We start from the raw sequence: 21,665 nt of genomic DNA on the forward strand, positions 1-21,665 counted from the left end.
CTGCTCCCTCCTCCCTGTGGCTTCCTCTCACATATTTATACATGGCTATCATGTCTCCTCTCAGCCTTCTCTTCTTCAGGCTAAACATGCCCAACTCCTTAAGCCGCTCCTCATAGGGCTTGTTCTCCAGACCCTTGATCTGCTCCCTCCTCCTCCCTGTGGCTTCCTCTCACATATTTATACATGGCTATCATGTCTCCTCTCAGCCTTCTCTTCTTCAGGCTAAACATGCCCAGCTCCTTAAGCCGCTCCTCATAGGGCTTGTTCTCCAGACCCTTGATCCTTTGAGTCGCCCTCCTCTGGACACATTCTAGCTTAGAGTCAATATCTCTCTCCAATTGTGGTGCCCAGAATTGGACACAGTATTCCAGGTAACGTGGTCTAACCAAGGCGGAATAGAGCATGGGGAGCATGATTTCCCTAGGTCTAGACACTATGCTCCCATTGATGCAGGCCAAAATCCCACTGGCCCTTTTTGCCGCCACAAAAGAGGAGGGGACTGCCTCCCCCCCCCCTCCCAAGGTGGGATCTCTGGAGTTGTTTTGGCCCGTGATCCTCCTCCTCAGGCAAAGCAAGAGTGGGCAGCAGCAAGTGCCCAGAGGGTGCCCCCCCCCCCCCGCTGCTGCCACAGATCAGTTTTGGAGGCATCAAGCGCATGGTTTCTCCTCTTGTGCAAAGGTCAGATGGCCAGAAGGTGTTGGAGCTCTTGCGGGCGAATGTGTGCTCACATTCAGTATTGTCTGTAGGTCATGCCTGCAGCTCAGTGTATGATTTTTGAGTCTCTTTTGAGAGAGAAAAACTGGGATGTTAATAAAATCATATTAATAAGAACAACAACAATGACAATCCTAGAATCCTCGAGTGGGAAGAGACCTCCTGGGCCATCATCCAGTCCAACCCCATTCTGCCAAGAAGCAGGAAAATCACATTCAAAGCACTCCTGACAGATGGCCACCCAGCCTCATAGAATCCTAGAGTTGGAAGAGACCTCCTGGGCCATCCAGTCCAACCCCATTCGGCCAAGAAGCAGGAATATTGCATTCAAAGCACCCCTGGCAGATGGCCATCCAGCCTCATAGAATCCTAGAGTGGGAAGAGACCTCCTGGGCCATCATCCAGTCCAACCCCATTCGGCCAAGAAGCAGGAAAATCACATTCAAAGCACTCCTGACAGATGGCCACCCAGCCTCATAGAATCCTAGAGTTGGAAGAGACCTCCTGGGCCATCCAGTCCAACCCCATTCGGCCAAGAAGCAGGAATATTGCATTCAAAGCACCCCTGGCAGATGGCCATCCAGCCTCATAGAATCCTAGAGTGGGAAGAGACCTCCTGGGCCATCATCCAGTCCAACCCCATTCGGCCAAGAAGCAGGAATATTGCATTCAAAGCACCCCTGGCAGATGGCCATCCAGCCTCAAAGAATCCTAGAGTGGGAAGAGACCTCCTGGGCCATCCAGTCCGAGCCCATTCGGCCAAGAAGCAGGAATATTGCATTCAAAGCACCCCTGACAGATGGCCAGCCAGCCTCATAGAATCCTAGAGTGGGAAGAGACCTCCTGAGCCATCATCCAGTCCAACCCCATTCTGCCAAGAAGCAGGAACATTGCATACAAAGCGCCCCCGACAGATGGCCATCCAGCCTCTGTTGAAAAGCTTCCAAAGAAGGAGCCTCCACCACACTCCGGGGCAGAGAGTTCCACTGCTGAACAGCTCTCACATAGAATCCTAGAGTTGGAAGAGACCTCCTGGGCCATCCTCCAGTCCAACCCCATTCTGCCAAGAAGCAGGAATATTGCATTCAAATCACCCCTGACAGATGGCCATCCAGCCTCTGCTTAAAAGCTTCCAAAGAAGGAGCCTCCACCACACTCCCTCCGGGGCAGAGAGTTCCACTGCTGAACGGCTCTCACAGTCAGGAAGTTCTTCCTCATGTTCAGATGGAATCTCCTCTCTTGTAGTTTGAAGCCATTGTTCCGCGTCCTAGTCTCCAAGGAAGCAGAAAACAAGCTTCCTCCCTCCTCCTCCCTGTGGCGTCATCTCACATATTTATACATGGCCCTCATCATATCTCCTCTCAGCCTTGTCTTCTTCAGGCTAAACATGCCCAGCTCCTTAAGCCGCTCCTCACAGGGCTTGTTCTCCAGACCCTTGATCATTTGAGTCGCCCTCCTCTGGACACATTCCAGCTTAGAGTCAATCTCTCTCTTGAATTGTGGTGCCCAGAATTGGACACAATATTCCAGGTGTCTAACCAAAGCGGAATAGAGCATGGGGAGCATGACTTCCCTAGATCTAGACACTAGGCTCCTCTTGATGCCTGAGGCCAACATCCTGCATCAACAGCAACAATAACACACCCCAGGAGAGCCCCCCTGCAGATGGCGGAGCGGTGCGAATGGCTCCTTGCCTGCAAAACATGCTGCCCACTCCTGTTTGGTTGCTGATCAACAGTCATCCCAAGTGGCACTGAGCCACGCATTCCCTCATCCTAAAAGTGTACATTTGTGTTTTCTGGCCTTGATGAAATACTTTGCCTCTTTTTCTGTTGAATTGCATTTTATTCTTTTCAGCCTACTTTCCTAGTTTATCCAGGTGCCTCCGAATTCTGCCCCAATGCGCTAGCGATGATCCTTTCCCATTTTGGATCATCTGCAGATTCGATAACGATGTCCTCCATCCCATCTTCAAAGTCACGTATAAAAGTCCCGCAGAGCCGTGGCCCCCAGGCGGCCCCCACTGGAGGCCGGCTTCCAAATGGACACCACTTGTGGGTCCAGCTGATGGGTTTCCATTGATTAAATAAAGCAACATTGTATTGTTGTTTTATTGCTTGTATTGTTGTGTTTGGGCTTGGCCTCATGTAAGCCGCACCGAGTCCCTTGGGGAGATGGTGGCGGGGTACAAATAAAGATAATAATAATAATAATAATAATAATAATAATAATTCCATATGTAGTCAGTTGGCAAATTGAGCCCGTGGTGACACAGTGGGTTAAACCTCTGTGCTGGCAGGACTGAAGACCAACAGGTTGCAGGTTCGAATCCGGGGAGAGCAAGCTTCCTTTCTGCTTCCTTGGAGACTAGGACGCAATGGAACAATGGCTTCAAACTACAAGAGAGGAGATTCCATCTAAACAAGAGGAAGAACTTCCTGACTGTGAGAGCCGTCCAGCAGTGGAACTCTCTGCCCCGGAGTGTGGTGGAGGCTCCTTCTTTGGAAGCTTTTAAGCAGAGGCTGGATGGCCATCTGTCAGGGATGCTTTGAATGCAATATTCCTGCTTCTTGGCAGAATGGGGTTGGACTGGAGGATGGCCCAGGAGGTCTCTTCCAACTCTTTGATTCTATGATTCTATGAGAGGCGGATGAGCTCCCTATGTCAGCTCCAGCTCTTCATGCAGGGACATGAGAGAAGCCTTCCACAAGGATGATAAAACATCAAATCATCCAGGCAACATCCTTGCAGATGGCCAATTCTCTCACACCAGAAGCAACTTGCAGTTTCTCAGGTTGCTCCTGACACAACTAAAAAAAAAGTTGGCAAATCAAACCATCAAAGTATTTTGAAGAGAGGGATAATGTTTTCTGGTGGCTTCTGCCCTCTTCTGCAAGGCTTCCCAAACACGAACGGATGCCTGAATGAGGGCAAGTGGTGCAGAGAGTCAGCCCGCAAGTGCTGCCGATACTCTGGGACCCAGCTCACCTGGCCACACAGATGTGAAGTCCTTTGGGTTTAGCCAGGTGGTGGTCAGCCGTGACTTGCTCCCTGCATTCCTTGCCAGCCTCTCTTGCCAGATTCAAAAGCGAAATGGGGACGAAACCATTCCATCTTTTTGTTGCAGCCTCTTAGCATTTTGCGCTCCTTGCTGAGCGCCGCTCCCGTCCTTCCCTTTGGACACATTTGAGCATCCCTCCTTCCAGGTGCTCCTTGCTCACCTGTCCCGTCTCATTTCCGTTGGAGCTAGCTTTGCCAGGCTTGGGTTGCCCACCTGTTCTCTTCCTTGGCGATTCCTCCTTCCTTCCATTCGTTCCTTCCCCACCTGCCTTGGTTCTTCCCACTCCCCTTGAGTTTCCTGCCAATCCACATGGGCATCTTCCTCTTCCTCATTGGAATGGCTTGTGAGTGCGCGTTTAGCAGTGAGGCACCTGCCGGCACTCGGTCCGCTTCTGTCTGGGGACGATGTGCAAGGGACCCCTGCACCTGTCTTGCTTCACATGGGGAAGAGGGATGTTGCCTGGTGTGGCTCCTCGGGGGTCGTAGTGGTGCTTCCTGGTGCGGTGTGAAGGCAAATGGGGTGAGTGAGTGAGTCAGTGAGTGAGTGAGTGAGGGCTCCCCCCACCCACCCACGCACAATTTCTCCCTCGTGTTGTCTCTTCCTGTCATTGTGTGTGAGTGTGTGCATGCCTGTGTTCAGCATGTATTGGGTGCCTGCCCCAGAGCAAGTGTCGTACCCCCGCCCCCCCCCCCCCCCCAGAAGAGAAGCCCCAGACAGGCTGACCTTGGCAGAGGGGCTAGTGCTGGCTGCCCTCCTCGCTGAGGAAGAGGAGGAGGAGGAGGAGGCTGGGCTTCCCCAAGAGAGAGAGAGAGAGAGAGAGAGAGAGAGAGAGAGCAGCTGCGTCCCTGCTTCTCTCCCGTGGGTTCCCGCTCTGCCTTCCTGCCGCGTCCTCTGCCGGGATGGGGGGAGCGCTCTGCCCGCTTGCCTCCTGCAACGGACTGCATGTGGTGGGTCTGTTATGAGAGGAGGGGGCTCCGCTGTGCCCTCCTCCTCCTCCTCCTCCTCCGGCTTGGTCTCCCATGAGCGCAGCAGCAGAAGCAGCAACGGCGCTGTCCGGCGTTGGCATCGGCCTTGCCGGGCGCTGGGAGTCCCCCCTCAAACTTCCCCCGAAGCGGCTCTTCCGCAGCAGCCGGCAAGATGTCTCCCAGCATCAAGAAGGCGGACTGCTTCTCCCCGATGCTCTGCCACTGCAAAGTCGCCTGCAGCAACAACACCCTCTCCTTGATGTTCGGGTGCAAGGTGGGTCTGGCGGGCGGAGGGCGCCTCTGGCGGGAATTAGCCGCGTCTCCGCCGTGGGAGCCGGATTAGGCGGACAAGTGGATTAAGTTGTGCGGTGACGCGCCGGGAGCCGGCCGGATGAATGAATGATCGATCGATCGGTGGCTTCTTGGTGAGCGAGGCTGCCGGAAGAGCCCTCTCGACTTGCCCTGGGGCAGAGAACCATTGCGGCCCCCCAACTGGCACGCCGTGCCGGACTTTGGGGGATTGATTGTCCTGCCGCTCCGTCCTGTGTGGATGTCTTCAAGCGTCCTGGAGATAGCTCTGCTCACTGCCTTGAATGGTGGGCCTGTTCCACGGACAGTGGTTTGGGGGTCTCTTTGCTCCTTGGCAATTGGGGCACGGAGAGTGGGGCGCTCTCCCCAGTTGTCTATCTTATTTAAGCCCCCCCCCCCCTCCGGTCTCTTCTTGCTTCAACCCAACTTCTGGAAGACTACGCATCCCTGTCCATAGCAGAGACCCCTCTCGCCATCTTCCCTTGACCGGAGTCTCCACGTATTTGCATGGGGGGGGGGTGGTCTAGGGGAGGAGGGAGACCCCCATGGAGTCTTGCCTTTCCCCTCAGGTTAATGGGAGGATGTTGGGGTGCTTGGCCTCCTCCCTGGGGCCTTGTTCCTGCTGTGCCCCCCAAAAGGGAAGGTGTTGGGATTATGCCGGTGACCCCCTCCTCCAGCCCCCTTTGGTCACTCTTCTTTGGCACATCATCCCTTGATCCTCGGTCAGTGGGGGGCTGTGTGTGTGTGTGTGCGCACACGTTCATGCCTGTGTGTGTGTCAATGCTGGCCTCCATTCCGCCTCCACCTCCAGCTGCTGGGCCTATGCTCCTCATCCCAGCGCCCTCCTGCCTCTGTTGTGTGTGTGTTTGTGTTTGTGTGTGTGTGTGTGTCCACAGTCCCTGAAGGCCAGGCCTGCCTCTTCCCCAGAGGCTTCTGCTCCCTTGAAAACAACAGTGGGGGGTGGGGGTCTTCTGTGCCCCTCCCCCTCTGGTCCACTTTGGCGCTCAGCCTGGATCCCTCCCCGGCCAGCCGGACCCTGATCTGCCATGACGGCTCCCCAGCCCCCCCCTTTCCCTCCCCTCCCCGTCTCCTTCCTGCTAAAATAGGCCAAAACAAGGGGGGGGGGGGGGCGGAGAGAGAGTCTGAGATTGAGAGAGCGAGCGAGTGAGCGCTGAGAGTGAGCGCTGAGCCCCGGGCAGCAGAGGCACTTGCTTGCGCTCACTCCCATCCCTGGCTTCTGCTTCTGCTTGGAACAAAGGCAAAGGCACTGCCAGGCAGGAGCCCCCCACTCTCTCTTTCTCTGAGGAGGGCCATAGGGGTTAGTCTGGGGTCATGACCTGCCCCCCTGTTGTCTGGGCAGCATACCCCCTTCCCCTCAGGGAAAGCCACACCAATGCTTTCCCAGAACAAGGGTTTGAGGTGGGCTCCCGCGCATCCCTTGTGGAGCCCCTTTACTCCCCACAGTAAGTGGACAACCGTCGCCTTCAAGTGTGTCAAAGGAGTCGGAGGGGACACATGGAAGTCACGGCATGAATCCTAGAATCATAGAATCCAAGAGTTGGAAGAGACCTCCTGGGCCATCCAGTCCAACCCCATTCTGCCAAGAAGCAGGAATATTGCATTCAAACCACCCCTGACAGATGGCCATCCAGCCTCTGCTTAAAAGCTTCCAAAGAAAGAGCCTCCACCACACTCCCTCCGGGGCAGAGAGTTCCACTGCTGAACGGCTCTCACAGTCAGGAAGTTCTTCCTCATGTTCAGGTGGAATCTCCTCTCTTGTAGTTTGAAGCCATTGTCCCATTGCGTCCTAGTCTCCAGGGAAGCAGAAAACAAGCTTGCTCCCTCCTCCTCCTCCCTGTGGCTTCCTCTCACATATTTATACATGGCTATCATATCCCCTCTCAGCCTTCTCTTCTTCAGGCTAAACATGCCCAGCTCCTTAAGCCGCTCCTCATAGGGATTGTTCTCCAGTCCCTTGATCATTTGAGTCACCCTCCTCTGGACACATTCCAGCTTAGAGTCAATCTCTCTCTTGAATTGTGGGGCCCAGAATTGGACACAATATTCCAGGTGTGGTCTAGCCAAAGCAGAACAACAACACAACACAACCTATTCTATTCCATTCTATTCTATTCTAGATGCTCCCCAATGAACTCATAGAATCATAGAATCCTAGAGTTGGAAGAGACCTCATGGGTCATCCAGTCCAACCCCATTCTGCCAAGAAGCAGGAATATTGCATTCAAAGCACTAAACATGCCCAGCTCCTTAAGCCAGGGATGGGAGCTCCTTAAGGCATGACATAAACAATACTCCTCACATGGAAGAGGTCGACATGGAAGGGTTGCACAGACAACATGTGGCGCTTTGGCACGCCAATGACAGAATGTCCGCGAGAAGTTGCACACTCTGTGTGTGTGTGTGTGTGTGTGTCCCTTCCAAGTGTGCTGGGGTCAGAGAGCGGGGGGCTTATTTGGCCCCCAGAAAAGCCAGCAGATCCCCTCGAAGAGGAGACCTCGAGGGTGCCTGGCTCTGCTGCATTGATGCCCCACTCATCTGGGGGAGGAGGCAATTCTCTTATTTATTTACTTATTTACTATACTATATGCCAGTGGTTCTCAACCTTTCTAATGCCGCGACCCCTTGGTATAGTTCCTCATGTTGTGATGACCCCCAACCATAACATTATTTTCATTGCTACTTCATGACTGTATAACTAGTTTTGCTCCTGTTGTGAATTGCAATGTAAATATCTGATATTCAGGATGTATTTTCATTCACGGGACCAAATTTGGCACAAATACCCATTATGCCCATCCCCATCAGTATCCAAATTTGGGCATATTGAGTATTTGTGCCAAATTTGGATCCTGATGGGGAGGGGGGGATTGATTTTGTCCTTTGGGAGTTGTAGTTGCTGGTGTTGATAGTTAACCTACAATCAAAGAGCAATTCAAACTCCACCAACAATGGAATTGAACCAAACTTGGCACACAGAACTCCCATGACCAACAGAAAATACTCAAAGGGTTTGGTGGGCATTGACCTTGAGTTTGGGAGTTGTAGTTCACCTACATCCAGAGAGCACTGTGGACTCAAACCGTGATGGATTGTTCGCGTCCACAAACTTGGCACGAATCCTCAACATGCCCAAATGTGAACACTGGTGGAGTTTGGGGAAAATAGACCTTGATATTTGGGAGTTGTAGTTGCTGGGATTTATAGTTCACCTACACTCAAAGAGCATTCCGAATCTCACCAACAATAGAATTGGACCAAACTTCCCACACAGAACCCACCATGACTAATGGAAAATACTTTCTGATGGTTTTTGGCGACCCCTCTGACAACCCCCTAGTGACCCCCCCCCCCGGGGTCCCAACCCCCAGGTGGAGAAACACTGCTATGTACCCTGCCCTTCTTACCCCGAAGGGGACTCTTCTTGCAGAGATTGGGCTGTCCATCTATGCCAGGCACGGGCAAACTTCAGCCCTCCTTCCAGGTGTTTTGGACTTCAACTCCCACAATTCCTAGCAGCCTCGGGCCCTTTCCCTTTCCTCCTCAGCCACTTAAGGGGCTGAGAGGAAAAAGCAAGGGGCCTGAGGCTGTGAGGAATGGTGGGAGTGGAAGTCCAAAATACCCAGAGGGACAAAGTTTGCCCATGCCTGCTGTAGAGGTAGCTTCCTTGCACTCAGCACCGGCAACAGAGCCTAACGTTGGTTATGGGCCCAGCACTCAGAATAAGCAGCTGAGATATTGACAAGCTGGAATGTGTCTAGAGGAGAGCGACTAAAATGATAAAAGGTCTGGAGAACAAGCCCTATGAGGAGCGGCTTAAGGAGCTGGGCATGTTTAGCCTGAAGAAGAGAAGGCTGAGAGGAGATATGATGTATAAATATGTGAGAGGAAGCCACAGGGAGGAGGAGGAGGGAGCAAGCTTGTTTTCTGCTTCCCTGGAGACTTGGACGCAAGGGAACAATGGCTTCAAACTACAAGAGAGGAGATTCCACCTGATCATGAGGAAGAACTTCCTGACTGTGTGAGAGAGCTGTTCAGCAGTGGAACTCTCTGGGAGTGTGGTAGAGGCTCCTTCTTTGGATGCTTTTAAGCAGAGGCTGGATGGCCATCTGTCAGGGGTGATTTGAATGCAATATTCCTGCTTCTTGGCAGGGGGTTGGACTGGATGGCCCACGAGGTCTCTTCCAACTCTTTGATTCTATGACTCTATGATTCTAGGGGGGAAAGGAAAGGGCCCCAGGCTGTGAGGAATGGTGGGAGTCAATCTCCAAAACACCTGGAGGGAGAGCCCAAGTTTGCCATGATCTATGGTGCCATGGGTTCAAGTTGCAGGAAAAGAGATGTCATCCCAACACTAGGAAGACTTTCCTGATAGGAAGAGATGTTTGGCAATAGAATCTGGGAGATTGCCGGAGCTTCCTTCCTTTTCTGGAGGCTTCCAAGCAGAGGCCTCTGTCAAGAGGGCTTGGGTGGTGCTTTTCCTGCGTGGTGGAAAGAAAGGGATTGGACTGGATGGCCTTTGGGGGTCCCTTCCGACTGCTGTGGATTCGGAATGGGTCACTGTGGAGCGAGCGTGCCTGTTGGGAGTCCTTTGCTGTCACTGTTGTTTTGGTGTTTTCAACTGGGAGGCTGGGTATGCGCTTAAAGCCTTGCGTACGGAAGGGAGAAGGTTTATCAGTACCTGAAAATGCTACCTTTGTACTTGAGTATTTCTTGCCTCGAATCCTGTGTTTTTAAAAGAGGATCTCTTTTGTACGGCGGTCAACCCTCCTGTTCAAGGAGCTCCACTGGCTGCCATTCATTTTCCGGACCCAATTGAAGGTGCAGGTGCTTACCTACAAAGCCCTGAACGGTTTGGGACCCATCTACCTGCGTGACCGCATCTCTGTGTACGAACCCACACAATCTCTTCGATCATCTGGAGAGGCCCTGCTCGCGCTCCCACCTGCATCGCAAGCGTGACTGGTGGGGATGAGAGAGAGGGCCTTCTTGGTGGTGGCCCCTCGACTCTGGAACTCACTCCCTAAGGACATTAGGCAGGCCCCAACTTTGGCAGTCTTTAAGAGGAGCTTGAAGACGTGGTTGTTCCAGAATAATTTATTTATTTGTCGTGTCAGGGCAACCAGTCAATTATATTACATTTCTAACAGAACAAAGCAAACAAACAGACAAAGTACAGAATTTGTGAGTTTGAATAATGATCCCATCGCACTTTGTCCTCCAAAGCACTTCATATTGTTTTTAGGTCTGCTCGTATGTTCCCATAAACTGCCCTATTACCACGTCCAGCGTTATTTTTTAATCTTTTAATTTTAATTACATTTGGCCTACCCGTAGATTTTAAAGTGTGTTGTCCTATTGATAATGCTTGTGTTATTGTTTTATTGTTGTGTTGTTTTTAAATGGCTTGTATTGTTATTAGGTTCTTGTGGGTTTTTTCAGGCTATAGGGCCATGTTCTAGAGGCATTCTCTCCTGACGTTTTGCCTGCATCTATGGCAAGCATCCTCAGAGGGAGTGAGGTCTGTTGGAATTAGGAAAAAGGTTTATATATCTGTGGAATGGCCGGGGTGGGGCAAAGGACTCTTGTCTGCTGGAGCTAGGTGTGAATGTGTTGTTGTAGGTTTTTTCGGGCTATAGGGCCATGTTCTAGAGGCATTTCTCCTGACGCTTCGCCTGCATCTATGGCAAGCATCCTCAGAGATAGTGAGGTCTGTTGGAATTAGGACAATAGGTTTATATATCTGTGGGATGGCTGGGGTGGGGCAAGGAGCTCTTCTCTGCTGGAGCTAGGTGTGAATGTTTCAACTGACCACGTTCATTAGCATTTGAAGGCCTGGCTGAGCCTGGGAAAATGTTTTGTTGAGAGGTGTTAAGATGTGCCTGGTTGTTTCCTCTCTGCTGTTTTGCTGTTGTAATTTTAGAGTTTTTTAATACTGGTAGCCAGATTTTGTTCATTGTTGGTGACTACACCAACGACCACCATGTCAGACTACACAGAGAAGCCATTGAAATCCACAAGAAGCATGCGGACAATTTCAACAGAAAGGAAGAGACCATGAAAATGAACAAAATCTGGCTACCAGTATTAAAAAACTCTAAAATTACAACAGCAAAACAGCAGAGAGGAAACCATCAGGCACATCATAACACCTCTCAACAGGGGATTTTTCCAGGCTCAGCCAGGCCTTCAAATGCTAATGAAGGTGATCAGCTAAACATTCCCACCTAGCTCCAGCAGACAAGAGTTCTTTGCCCCACCCCAGCCATTCCACAGATATATAAACCCATTTTTCCTACTTCCAACAGACCTCACAACCTCTGAGGATGCTTGCCATAGATGCAGGCGAAACGTCAGGAGAAATGCCTCTAGAACATGGCTCTATAGCCCGAAAAAACCCACAAGAACCTAGTGATTCCAGCCATGAAAGCCTTCAACAATACATGTATTGTTATTGTTATTGCTTGTATTGTTGTATTGTGGGCTCAGCCTCGTGTAAGCCGCACTGAGTCCCCTCGGAAGATGGTAGCGAGGTATAAATAAAGTGTTATTATTATTATTATTATACTCCCAAGAAGGGTGATTTAATTAATACGGGACTAGAAAGGGAGGGGTCTTGGAGGGGCTGGGTCCCTTTGTGGAAGTGGGGCCGGGAGGGGGGCTGCCCAGCAGGGCCCTTCCTGTCGGAGCGCATGGACCATTGCCTGGGACCTCCCGTAGGAATCCTCATTCCCAGTTCCTAAGAGTGTGAGCTGTTCAGCAGTGGAACTCTCTGCTCCAGAGTATGGTGGAGGCTCCTTCTTTGGAGGTTTTGAAGCAGAGACTGGATGGCCATCTGTCGGGGGTGCTCTGAAGGCGATTTGTCTACGCAGATGACACACAACTCTACTACTCTTTTCCACCTAATTCCAAGGAGCCCCCTCAGGTGCTGGACGAGTGCCTGGCCGCTGTGTCTATCTGGATGAGGAAGAACAAGCTGAAGATCAATCCCGACAAGACAGAGATCCTCCTGGTCGATCGTAAACCTGACCGGGGTATAGGGTGGCAGCCTGTGCTGGACGGGGTTACACTCCCCCTGAAGCCACAGGTCCGCAGTTCAGGAGTCCTCCTTGATTCATCGCTCACGTTTGAGGCTCAGGCGTCGGCGGTGTCGGGGAGGGCTTTCGCACAACTAAGACTCGTGCGCCAACTGCGACCGTACCTCGCGAAGGCTGATCTGGCCGGGGTGGTCCATGCCTTGGTCACCTCTAGGTTGGACTACTGTAAAGCGCTCTATGTGGGGCTGCCCTTGAAAACGGCTCGGAAATTCCAACTTGTCCAACGAGCAGCGGCCAGGATGTTAACTGGGGCTCCCTACAGAGAGAGGTCAACCCTCCTGTGCAAGGAGTTCCACTGGCTGCCGTTTATCTTCCAAGCCCAATTTAAGGTGCAGGTGCTTACCTGCAAAGCCCTGAACAGTTTGGGACCAGCCTACCTGCGTGACCGCATCTCCATCTACGAACCCACGCATTCACTACGCTCATCTGGAGCGGCCCTGCTCGTGATCCCACCTGCGTCGCAAGCACGTTTGGTGGGGACACGAGACAGGGCCTTTTCCGTGGTGGCCCCCCAAAGATCTCAGACAGGCCCCTACACTGGCAGTCTTCAGAAAGAACTTGAAGACCTGGCTGTTCCGATGTGCCTTTCCCGATTAGGAAACCTCCAATACCAAGTCCCAGACGCACTTTATCAGAATTAAGACTGCTGCACACTGCACATTGCACTTGCCTATAATCCTTACATATCACCTGTCACATCAGCACTTTTAATCCTGTACTTACTTACTTACTTAGGCGATCCCTCGTTGGACGAGTAAGATGGTCTTCCATTATGGATTTCCCTGTGGGTCCGTATGTGGCTGTGGAGCCCTATTCTTGCTCTGCATCTTCTTCCGCAGTGAGGAGGGCATTGGTTTCCAGGTGGAAGGCGATCCCGGTCGGGGTTGGCTTGACGCGCTTTCCTCCTGGCACGTTTCTCTCTTTCACCCTCCACTCGTGCCTCCTCAAATTCTGCAGCACTGCTGGTCACAGCTGACCTCCAGGGCCAGGGCTTTCCAGTTCTCAGTGTCTATGCCAGAGTTTTTAAGGTTGGCTTTGAGCCCATCTTTAAATCTCTTTTCCTGCCCACCAACGTTCCTTTTTCCGTTCTTAAGTTCGGAGTAGAGCAGCTGCTTTGGGAGACGGTGGTCAGGCATCCGGACAACGTGGCCAGCCCAGCGGAGTTGATGTTGGAGGACCATCGCTTCAATGCTGGTGGTCTTTGCTTCTTCCAGCACACTGACGTTTGTCCGCTTGTCTTCCCAGGAGATTTGCAGGATTTTCCGGAGGCAGCGCTGATGGAATCGTTCCAGGAGTTGCATGTGACGTCTGTAGACAGTCCACGTCTCGCAGGCATATAGCAGGGTTGGGAGGGGAATAGCTTTATAGACAATCACCTTGGTATCCCTACGGATGTCCCGGTCCTCAAACACTCTCTGCTTCATTCTGGAAAATGCTGCACTTGCAGAGCTCAGGCGGTGTTGTATTTCGGCATCAATGTTGACTTTGGTGGAGAGGTGGCTGCCAAGGTAGCGGAAATGGTCCACATTTTCTAATGTTACGCCATTAAGCTGTATTACTGGCATTGGAGAGGGGTTGGCTGGCGACTGCTGGAACAGCACTTTGGTTTTCTCGATGTTCAGTGACAGGCCGAGCTTCTCATATGCTTCTGCGAAGGTGTTTAGAGTGGCTTGTATATCTTCTTCCGTATGCGCACAGACGACATTGTCATCAGCATACTGGAGTTCTATAACAGCTGTTGTTGTAACCTTGGTTTTGGCTTTCAGTCTGCTGAGGTTGAATAGTTTGCCATCTGTCCGATAGATTATTTCCACTCCGGTGGGAAGCTTCCCATCAACAAGGTGAAGTATCATATGATCATCACCTGTCACATCAGCTCTTTTTAATCCTGTACCTTTACTCTGGCCCGGCCCAGTTTTATCTTGTTTGATGTATTGTTTATTGCTTGTGGTTCTTTGTTGTTTAATACTGCTTTGATTGTTTTTAATTTGCTTTAAGTGTATTGTATGTTGTGTATTGAGTCCTTGGCCTGTGTAAGCCGCATCGAGTCCTTCGGGAGATGCTAGCAGGGTACAAATAAAGTTTAATAATAATAATAATAATAATAATAATAATAATAATAATAATTTGAAGGGGTTGGACTGGACGACCCACCAGGTCTCGTCCAACTCTAGCATCTTGTGATCCTTCCTTCTCGCCTCTTCGGGTCTCCTTTGTGGCTTCAAACTACAAGAGAGGAGATTCCATCTGAACATGAGGAAGAACTTCCTGACTGTGAGAGCCGTTCAGCAGTGGAACTCTCTGCCCCGGAGGGAGTGTGGTGGAGGCTCCTTCTTTGGAAGCTTTTAAGCAGAGGCTGGGTGGCCATCTGTCAGGGGTGATTTGAATGCAATATTCCTGCTTCTTGGCAGAATGGGGTTGGACTGGATGGCCCATGAGGTCTCTTCCAACTCTTTGATTCTATGATTCTGTGGAGAGAGAAAAAGTGGGGCCTGCATGAAGCGGATACCGATTCCCTTTCTTTCGTGTTTTCCTCCGGCAGAAGTTCCGCTCGCAGGAGGAGGAGAGCGCCCCTTCCCTGGCGCCCAGCAGCTCCTCCACGCACCCGGCCCCCAGCGAAGGCACGGCCGCTCCGGAGCTGGTCCAGGTGTCCGAGAAGAGCCTCTCGCAGGTGGAGAACATCCACGGACTCGTCTCCCACGCGCACATCTCCCCCATCAAGGTAGGCGCCTCCGGGCCGCTCCACACAGGCTCTGGGGGTGAGTGGGTGTAGGTGTGAACGCGCTCCTTTCCATCTGGATGCTCCAAATTATGGCCATCACCTGACTGAAATTCAACAAGGACAAATGTAGCACTGAGGCAGAAAATAATCATTGGCTGAGTGGGCTTATTGACAAAAGACCCTCCTCAGAAATGTGCAGCAGAGCAGCTCATTAGCACCAGTGGCCCCAAAGAACCAAAGCACACCGACCAAGGTTCTCTCTTCCTTCGGAGGCTTTCCTTTGTAATGAAATAATAATACGGTTGCACTATTTACAATCACAAGATTTTCCAGAACACAAATCAACAAATACATAGAGGCTTTACACAAAGCAGCCTTTGCACTGGAGTTCCCTCACAAGGCTTCTTTTACACAGAAGTTTACCACACACTGACTGAGGAGTTCCCTCACGGAGGCAAACTAACTCTTAACAGGCTTCGGCCTACTCACTCTCCTCAGACCAACACTAGCTTTGGGCCACTAACATTAGCAGGCTTCGGCCTACTCACTCTCCTCAGGGCGTCACTAACTTTGGTCCACTAACAGGCTTCGGCCTACTCGTTCTCCTCAGGACGACACTAGCTTTGGCCCGCTTACTCTTAACAGGCTTCAGCCTACTCATTCTCCTCAGGGTGACACTAACTTTGGCCCACTTACTCTTAACAGGCTTTGGCCTATTCATTCTCCTCAGGACGACAGTAGCTTTGCCCCCATTTACTCTTAATAGGCTTTGGCCTACTCATTCTCCTCAGGGCAACACTAGCTTTGGCCCACTTACTCTTAACAGGCTTCGGCCTGCTCATTCTCCTCAGGGCGATACTAACTTTGGCCCACTTACTCTTAACAGGCTTTGGCCTGCTTATTCTCCTCAGGGCAACACGAGCTTTGGCCCACTAACTAACAGGATTCAGCCTACTCACTCCTCAGGACGACACTAGCTTTGGTCCACTAACTCTTAAGAGGCTTCGGCCTACTCATTCTCCTCAGGACGACACTAGCTTTGGCCCATTTGCTCTTATCAGGCTTCGGCCTATTCATTCTCCTCAGAATGACACTAGCTTTGGCCCGCTTACTCTTAACAGGCTTCGGCCTATTCATTCTCCTCAGGACGACACTAGCTTTTCCCCATTTACTCTTACCAGTCTTCGGCCTACTCATTCTTCTCAGGGCGACACTAGCTTTGGCCCACTAACAGGCTTTGGCCTACTCACTCTCCTCAGGGCGACACTAGCTTTGGCCCACTAACAGGCTTCAGCCTACTCATTCTCCTCAGGGCGACACTAGCTTTGGCCCACTAACTAACAGGCTTCAGCCTACTCACTCTCCTCAGGGTGTCACTAGCTTTGTTCCGCTAACTCTAACAGGCTTCGGCCTATTCATTCTCCTCAGAATGACACTAGCTTTGGCCCGCTTACTCTTAACAGGCTTCGGCCTATTCATTCTCCTCAGGACGACACTAGCTTTTCCCCATTTACTCTTACCAGTCTTCGGCCTACTCATTCTTCTCAGGGCGACACTAGCTTTGGCCCACTAACAGGCTTTGGCCTACTCACTCTCCTCAGGGCGACACTAGCTTTGGCCCACTAACAGGCTTCAGCCTACTCATTCTCCTCAGGGCGACACTAGCTTTGGCCCACTAACTAACAGGCTTCAGCCTACTCACTCTCCTCAGGGTGTCACTAGCTTTGTTCCGCTAACTCTAACAGGCTTCGGCCTACTCATTCTCCTCAGGACAACACTAGCTTTGCCCCATTTACTCTTAACAGGCTTTGGCCTCCTCATTCTCCTCAGGACGACACTAGCTTTGGCCCACTAACAGGCTTTGGCCTACTCACTCTCATCAGGGTGACACTAGCTTTGCCCCATTTACTCTTAACAGGCTTTGGCCTACTCATTCTCCTCAGGACGACACTAGCTTTGCCCCATTTACTCTTAACAGGCTTTGGCCTACTCACTCTCATCAGGGCGACACTAGCTTTGCCCCATTTACTCTTAACAGGCTTCGGCCTACTCATTCTCCTCAGGACGACACTAGCTTTGCCCCATTTACTCTTAACAGACTTCGGCCTACTCACTCTTTCAATGCTTGATTCTCACTTTGGTAATCACTAATACCCAGTTAATATTTAATATTTCTGACAAAAATGAAATGCAAAGACACAGGGTGGGTGGTGCCTCGCTCGACAACAATCCATGCGAGAAAGATCTTGCATAGGTCTGGAGACCATGAATAATCCCCCTGAGGAGTGTCTTAAAGAGGTGGGCATGTTCCGCCTGCAGAAGAGAAGGTTGAGAGGAGACAGGAGAGGAGCCACGTATAAATATGTGAAGGGATTGTTGGGTGAGTGGGCTTAAGACCCTCCCCAGGAATGTATAGCAGAGTATCAGCAGCGTGACCCAGCGCCAGGAGCCCAAAGTGACAAAAAGAACCAAAACACACGGGTCAATGTTATCTCTTCCTTAGGAGGCTTTCTTTGCAGTAAAATAATATGGTTGCACTATTTACAACAAGGCTTCCATAACACAAATAAACAAATACACAGTCGCTTTACACACAACAGCCTTCACACTGGAGCTTTCTCACACGAGGCTTCTCTCACACAGAGGTTTACCTCACACTCCTCAGAATAACACTAGTTTTGGCCCACCGAGACTAAGAGGCTTCGGCCTACTCTTTATGTGCTTGTAAGCAAAAAATATCCAGTTGATTTTTAATTTTCCTGGCAAGGGTGTCCTAAGGGAGAGGACTTGATTTGTACCCCGCTAGCATCTTCCGAAGGACTCGATGCAGCTTACAAAGGCCAAGGCCTCAACACAACAACAACATAACAACAACAATACAACAATACAATTCAAAGCAAATTAAAAACATAAAGCAAAACAAAACATTACATCATTATGCAGTAAAAACCAGGGCCAGGCCAGTGATGGGTACAGGTTAAAAAGTGCTGGGTGTGGCAGGAGGTATGTTGGATTTCTGGGCAAGTGCAATGTGCAGAGAGTCTTCAACTCTAATAAAGTGCTTCTGGGACACAGTGCTGGGGTTTTCCTATTCCGGAAAGGCACATCGGAACAGCCAGGTCTTCAAGCTCTTCCTAAAGATTGCCAGCATGGGTGCTAGTCTAATGTTTTTGGGGAGGGTGTTCCAAAGTCGGGGGGCAACCACAGAGAAGGCCCTGTTCCTCATCCCCACAAAACGCTCCTTTGCGCTGTTAGGAATGTAAGCCACTCCGAGTCCCCTTTGGGGAGATGGTGGCGGGATATAAATAAAGTTGGGTTGTTGTAGGTTTTTTCGGGCTATATGGCCATGGTGTAGAGGCATTCTCTCCTGACGTTTCGCCTGCATCTATGGCAAGCATCCTCAGAGGTAGCGAGGTCTGTTGGGACTGTGTGGAATGACCAGGGTGGGACAAAGGACTCTTGTCTGCTAGAGCTAGGTGTGAATGTTTCAACTGACCACCTTGATTAGCTTTTGATGGCCTGGCAGTGCCTGGAGCAAACTTTTGTTGAGAGGTGATGAGATGTTCTTGTTTGTTTCCTCTCTGTTGTTGTGCTGTTGTAATTTTAGAGTTTTTTAATACTGGTAGCCAGATTTTGTTCATTTTCATGGTTTCCTCCTTTCTGTTGAGATTGTCCACCTGCTTCTTGTGGATTTCAATGGCTTCTCTGTGTAGCCTGACATGGTGGTTGTTGGTGTGGTCCAGCATTTCTGTGTTCTCAAATAATATGCTGTGCCCAGGCTGGTTCATCAGGTGCTCTGCTATGGCTGACTTCTCTGGCTGAAGGAGTCTGCAGTGCCTTTCATGTTCCTTGATGCGTGTCTGGGCAATGCTGCTGCGTTTGGGGGTCCCTCTGGAGACTTCTTGTCCACAGCTGCATGGTACACAATGGTAGACTCCTGCAGAGGTGAGAGGATCCCTCTTGTCCTTTGCTGAACAGAGCATTGGTTGGATGTTCTTGGTGGGTCTGGAGATAGTTTGTATGTTGTGTTTCCTCACCAGCTTCTTCCCTCTGCGGTCAGTGGTTCCCTTGATGTCTGACAAGAACACTTTTCCTCTTGCCAATACATAAAGATGATGATGATGATGATGATGATGATGATGATGATGATAAAGATGATGATGATGATGATGATGATGATAAAGATGATGATGATGATGATGATGATGATGATTATTCAGTTCTTGTGGGTTTTTTCGGGCTATATGGCCATGTTCTAGAGGCATTTCTCCTGACGTGAGACAAGTGCAGCTGTGGACAAGTCTACATAGGGACCACCAAACGCAGCGCCCAAACAAGAATCCAGGAACATGAAAGGCACCTGATGAACCAACCTGGACACAGCATTTTATTTGAGAACACAAAAATGCTGGATCACTCTCACCACCACCATGTCAGACTACACAGAGAAGCCATTGAAATCCACAAGAAGCAGGTGGGGAATTTCAACAGAAAGGAAGAAACCATGAAAATGAACAAAATCTGGCTGCCAGTATTAAAAAATTCTAAAATTAAAACAGCAGAGAGAAAAACAGGCAGGGACATCTAATCACCTTTCATTAAGAGTTTGCTCCAGGCACAGTCAGCCCATTGTATGCTAATCAAGGTGGTCAGTTGAAAAGATGCACACCTAGCCCAACTTACAAAAGCCTTTTGTCTCACCCTGGTCAGTCCACAGATATATAAACCCCTTTTTTCCCAGCTCCAGCAGACCTCTGAGGATGCCTGCCATAGATGCAGGCGAAACGTCAGGAGAAATGCCTCTAGAACATGGCCATATAGCCCGAAAAAACCCACAAGAACTGAGTGATTCCGGCCATGAAAGCCTTCGACAATACAATGATTATTATTATTTGTGGGAGTTGAAGCCGGGAACACCCGGAGGAGGGCCAGAGATGGCTCATACCTTCCCTAATGCACACCTGCTGCTTGGGAGGCCCAGGGGGAGGAGTCTGCCAAGAAGGAAGGTGGGGGCCTCAGGAGGCGCAGCTTTCTGCACACCGCAGGCTGGCTCCTCTCATGCACTGGTTTTGGCAGGCTTGGGGGGACGGCTGGGAGCAGAGCAGGCTTGGCCCAGGTAGCCCCCCCCCCCCCAACTAGAGAGAGGCAATGCCAGTCTTGGAGTCCCCCGTGTATTAGAGGTGCACTTTGTTCAGGCAAGAATTACAGGTGGAGCTCCCCTGTGGCCAAGCCTGTGGAGCCATGCCAGGCTGCCAGCCAGCGCTCAGGTGTTGCCATCTTGTGGAGAGCGAGGGAAGCAACACGCGTGGAGGAAAAACACAACACCCATTTCCCTTCCTCATTCTGTGTTGCACTGCTCAGGGGTGTGTGTGTGTGTGTGTGTGTGCATGTGCTTATTTATTTATTGGGTCAGAAGCAAGTGGAGGGTACACGTAAAGTGCATTTAGAAACACAAGGCGTCAAGTTAGAGAGAATTGGCTGTCTGCAGGGGTTGCCTTCAAATTTTATTTTTAAAAACTTGGCATTATATAGGATGAGTGTGTCCAAAATGCTTGGGAACCAAACCAGGTGGGATTATTATTATTATTATTATTATTATTATTATTATTTATTGGAAACACCACAAGATGAGTCCACCGCAGACACTCTGCTGGCTGTTGCATTGGATCACACGTCAGACACTTCCCAAGTGTCTAGGACTGTGTGATGTATTATTATTATTATTATTATTATTACTATTATTATTATTAGAAACACAACAAGATGAGTCCACAGCAGACACTCTGCTGGCTGTTGCATTGGATCACACGTCAGACCCTTCCCAAGTGTCTAGGACTGTGTGACGTATTATTATTATTATTATTATTATTATTATTTATTGGAAACGCAACAAGGTGAGTCCACAGCAGACACTCTGCTGGCTGTTGTATTGGATCACACGTCAGACACTTCCCAAGTGTCTAGGGTGGTGTGACGTATTATTATTATTATTATTATTATTATTATTATTATTATTATTTATTAGAAACACCACAAGGTGAGTCCACAGCAGACACTCTGCTGCCTGTTGAATTGGATCACACGTCAGACACTTCCCAAGTGCCTAGGACTGTGATGTATCGGGGAATTATGTGTGCAGATCCCAGTAAGGTGGCCTTTTGCAGCTGGCAGGTGGTAATCTTGTCAGCGCCGATTGTGTTTAAGTGCAGGCCATGGTCTTTAGGCACTGCACCCAGTGTGCCAATCACCACTGGGACCGCCTTGACTGGCTTGTGCCAGAGTCTTTGCACTTTGATCATTAAATCCTCGTATCGTGTCAGCTTTTCCAGTTGTTTTTCTGCAATCCTGCTGTCACCTGGGATTGCGACATCGATGATCCATACTTTGTTTTTTAACACGATTTTGAGGTCAGGAATCTTGTGCTCCAGAACTCTGTCTGTCTGAATCCAGAAGTCCCAGAGGAGTTTGGCGCGCTCATTCTCTGTAACTCTTTTCGGCTTGTGATTCCACCAGTTCTTTGTGGCAAGCAGATGGTGTTTGTGGCACAAGTTCCAATGAATCACCTGAGCAAGGGTGTTGTGCCTCTGCTTGCAGTCTGTCTGCGCATTCTTCTTGCAGGAGCTGAGCATATGATCTATTGTTTCATCCGCTTCCTTGCAGAGTCTACATTTGGGATCTGTGCATTATTCTTATTATTATTTTTATTATTTGAAATAGCATTACAGTATGTTCCCTGTATCCACCAGATTGCAACCTGTGATTTAATATATCCAAATCTG

The 21,665-nt window shown here is 50.3% G+C and overlaps 1 protein-coding gene across 1 annotated transcript in view; it reads left to right on the forward strand.

The window, feature by feature from the left end:
• LOC132781577 (disks large homolog 1-like) overlaps positions 1-21,665 on the forward strand; it is an 80,299-nt gene that overhangs the window by 12,828 nt on the left and 45,806 nt on the right. The window contains exon 4 of the mRNA XM_067466293.1: positions 14,707-14,886. Within this exon, the coding sequence (XP_067322394.1) occupies positions 14,707-14,886 (180 nt within the window). The remainder of the gene's footprint in view (positions 1-14,706; positions 14,887-21,665) is intronic.

Source organism: Anolis sagrei, chromosome 3 (assembly GCF_037176765.1).
Source record: "Anolis sagrei isolate rAnoSag1 chromosome 3, rAnoSag1.mat, whole genome shotgun sequence".
NCBI classification, from domain to species: domain Eukaryota; kingdom Metazoa; phylum Chordata; class Lepidosauria; order Squamata; family Dactyloidae; genus Anolis; species Anolis sagrei.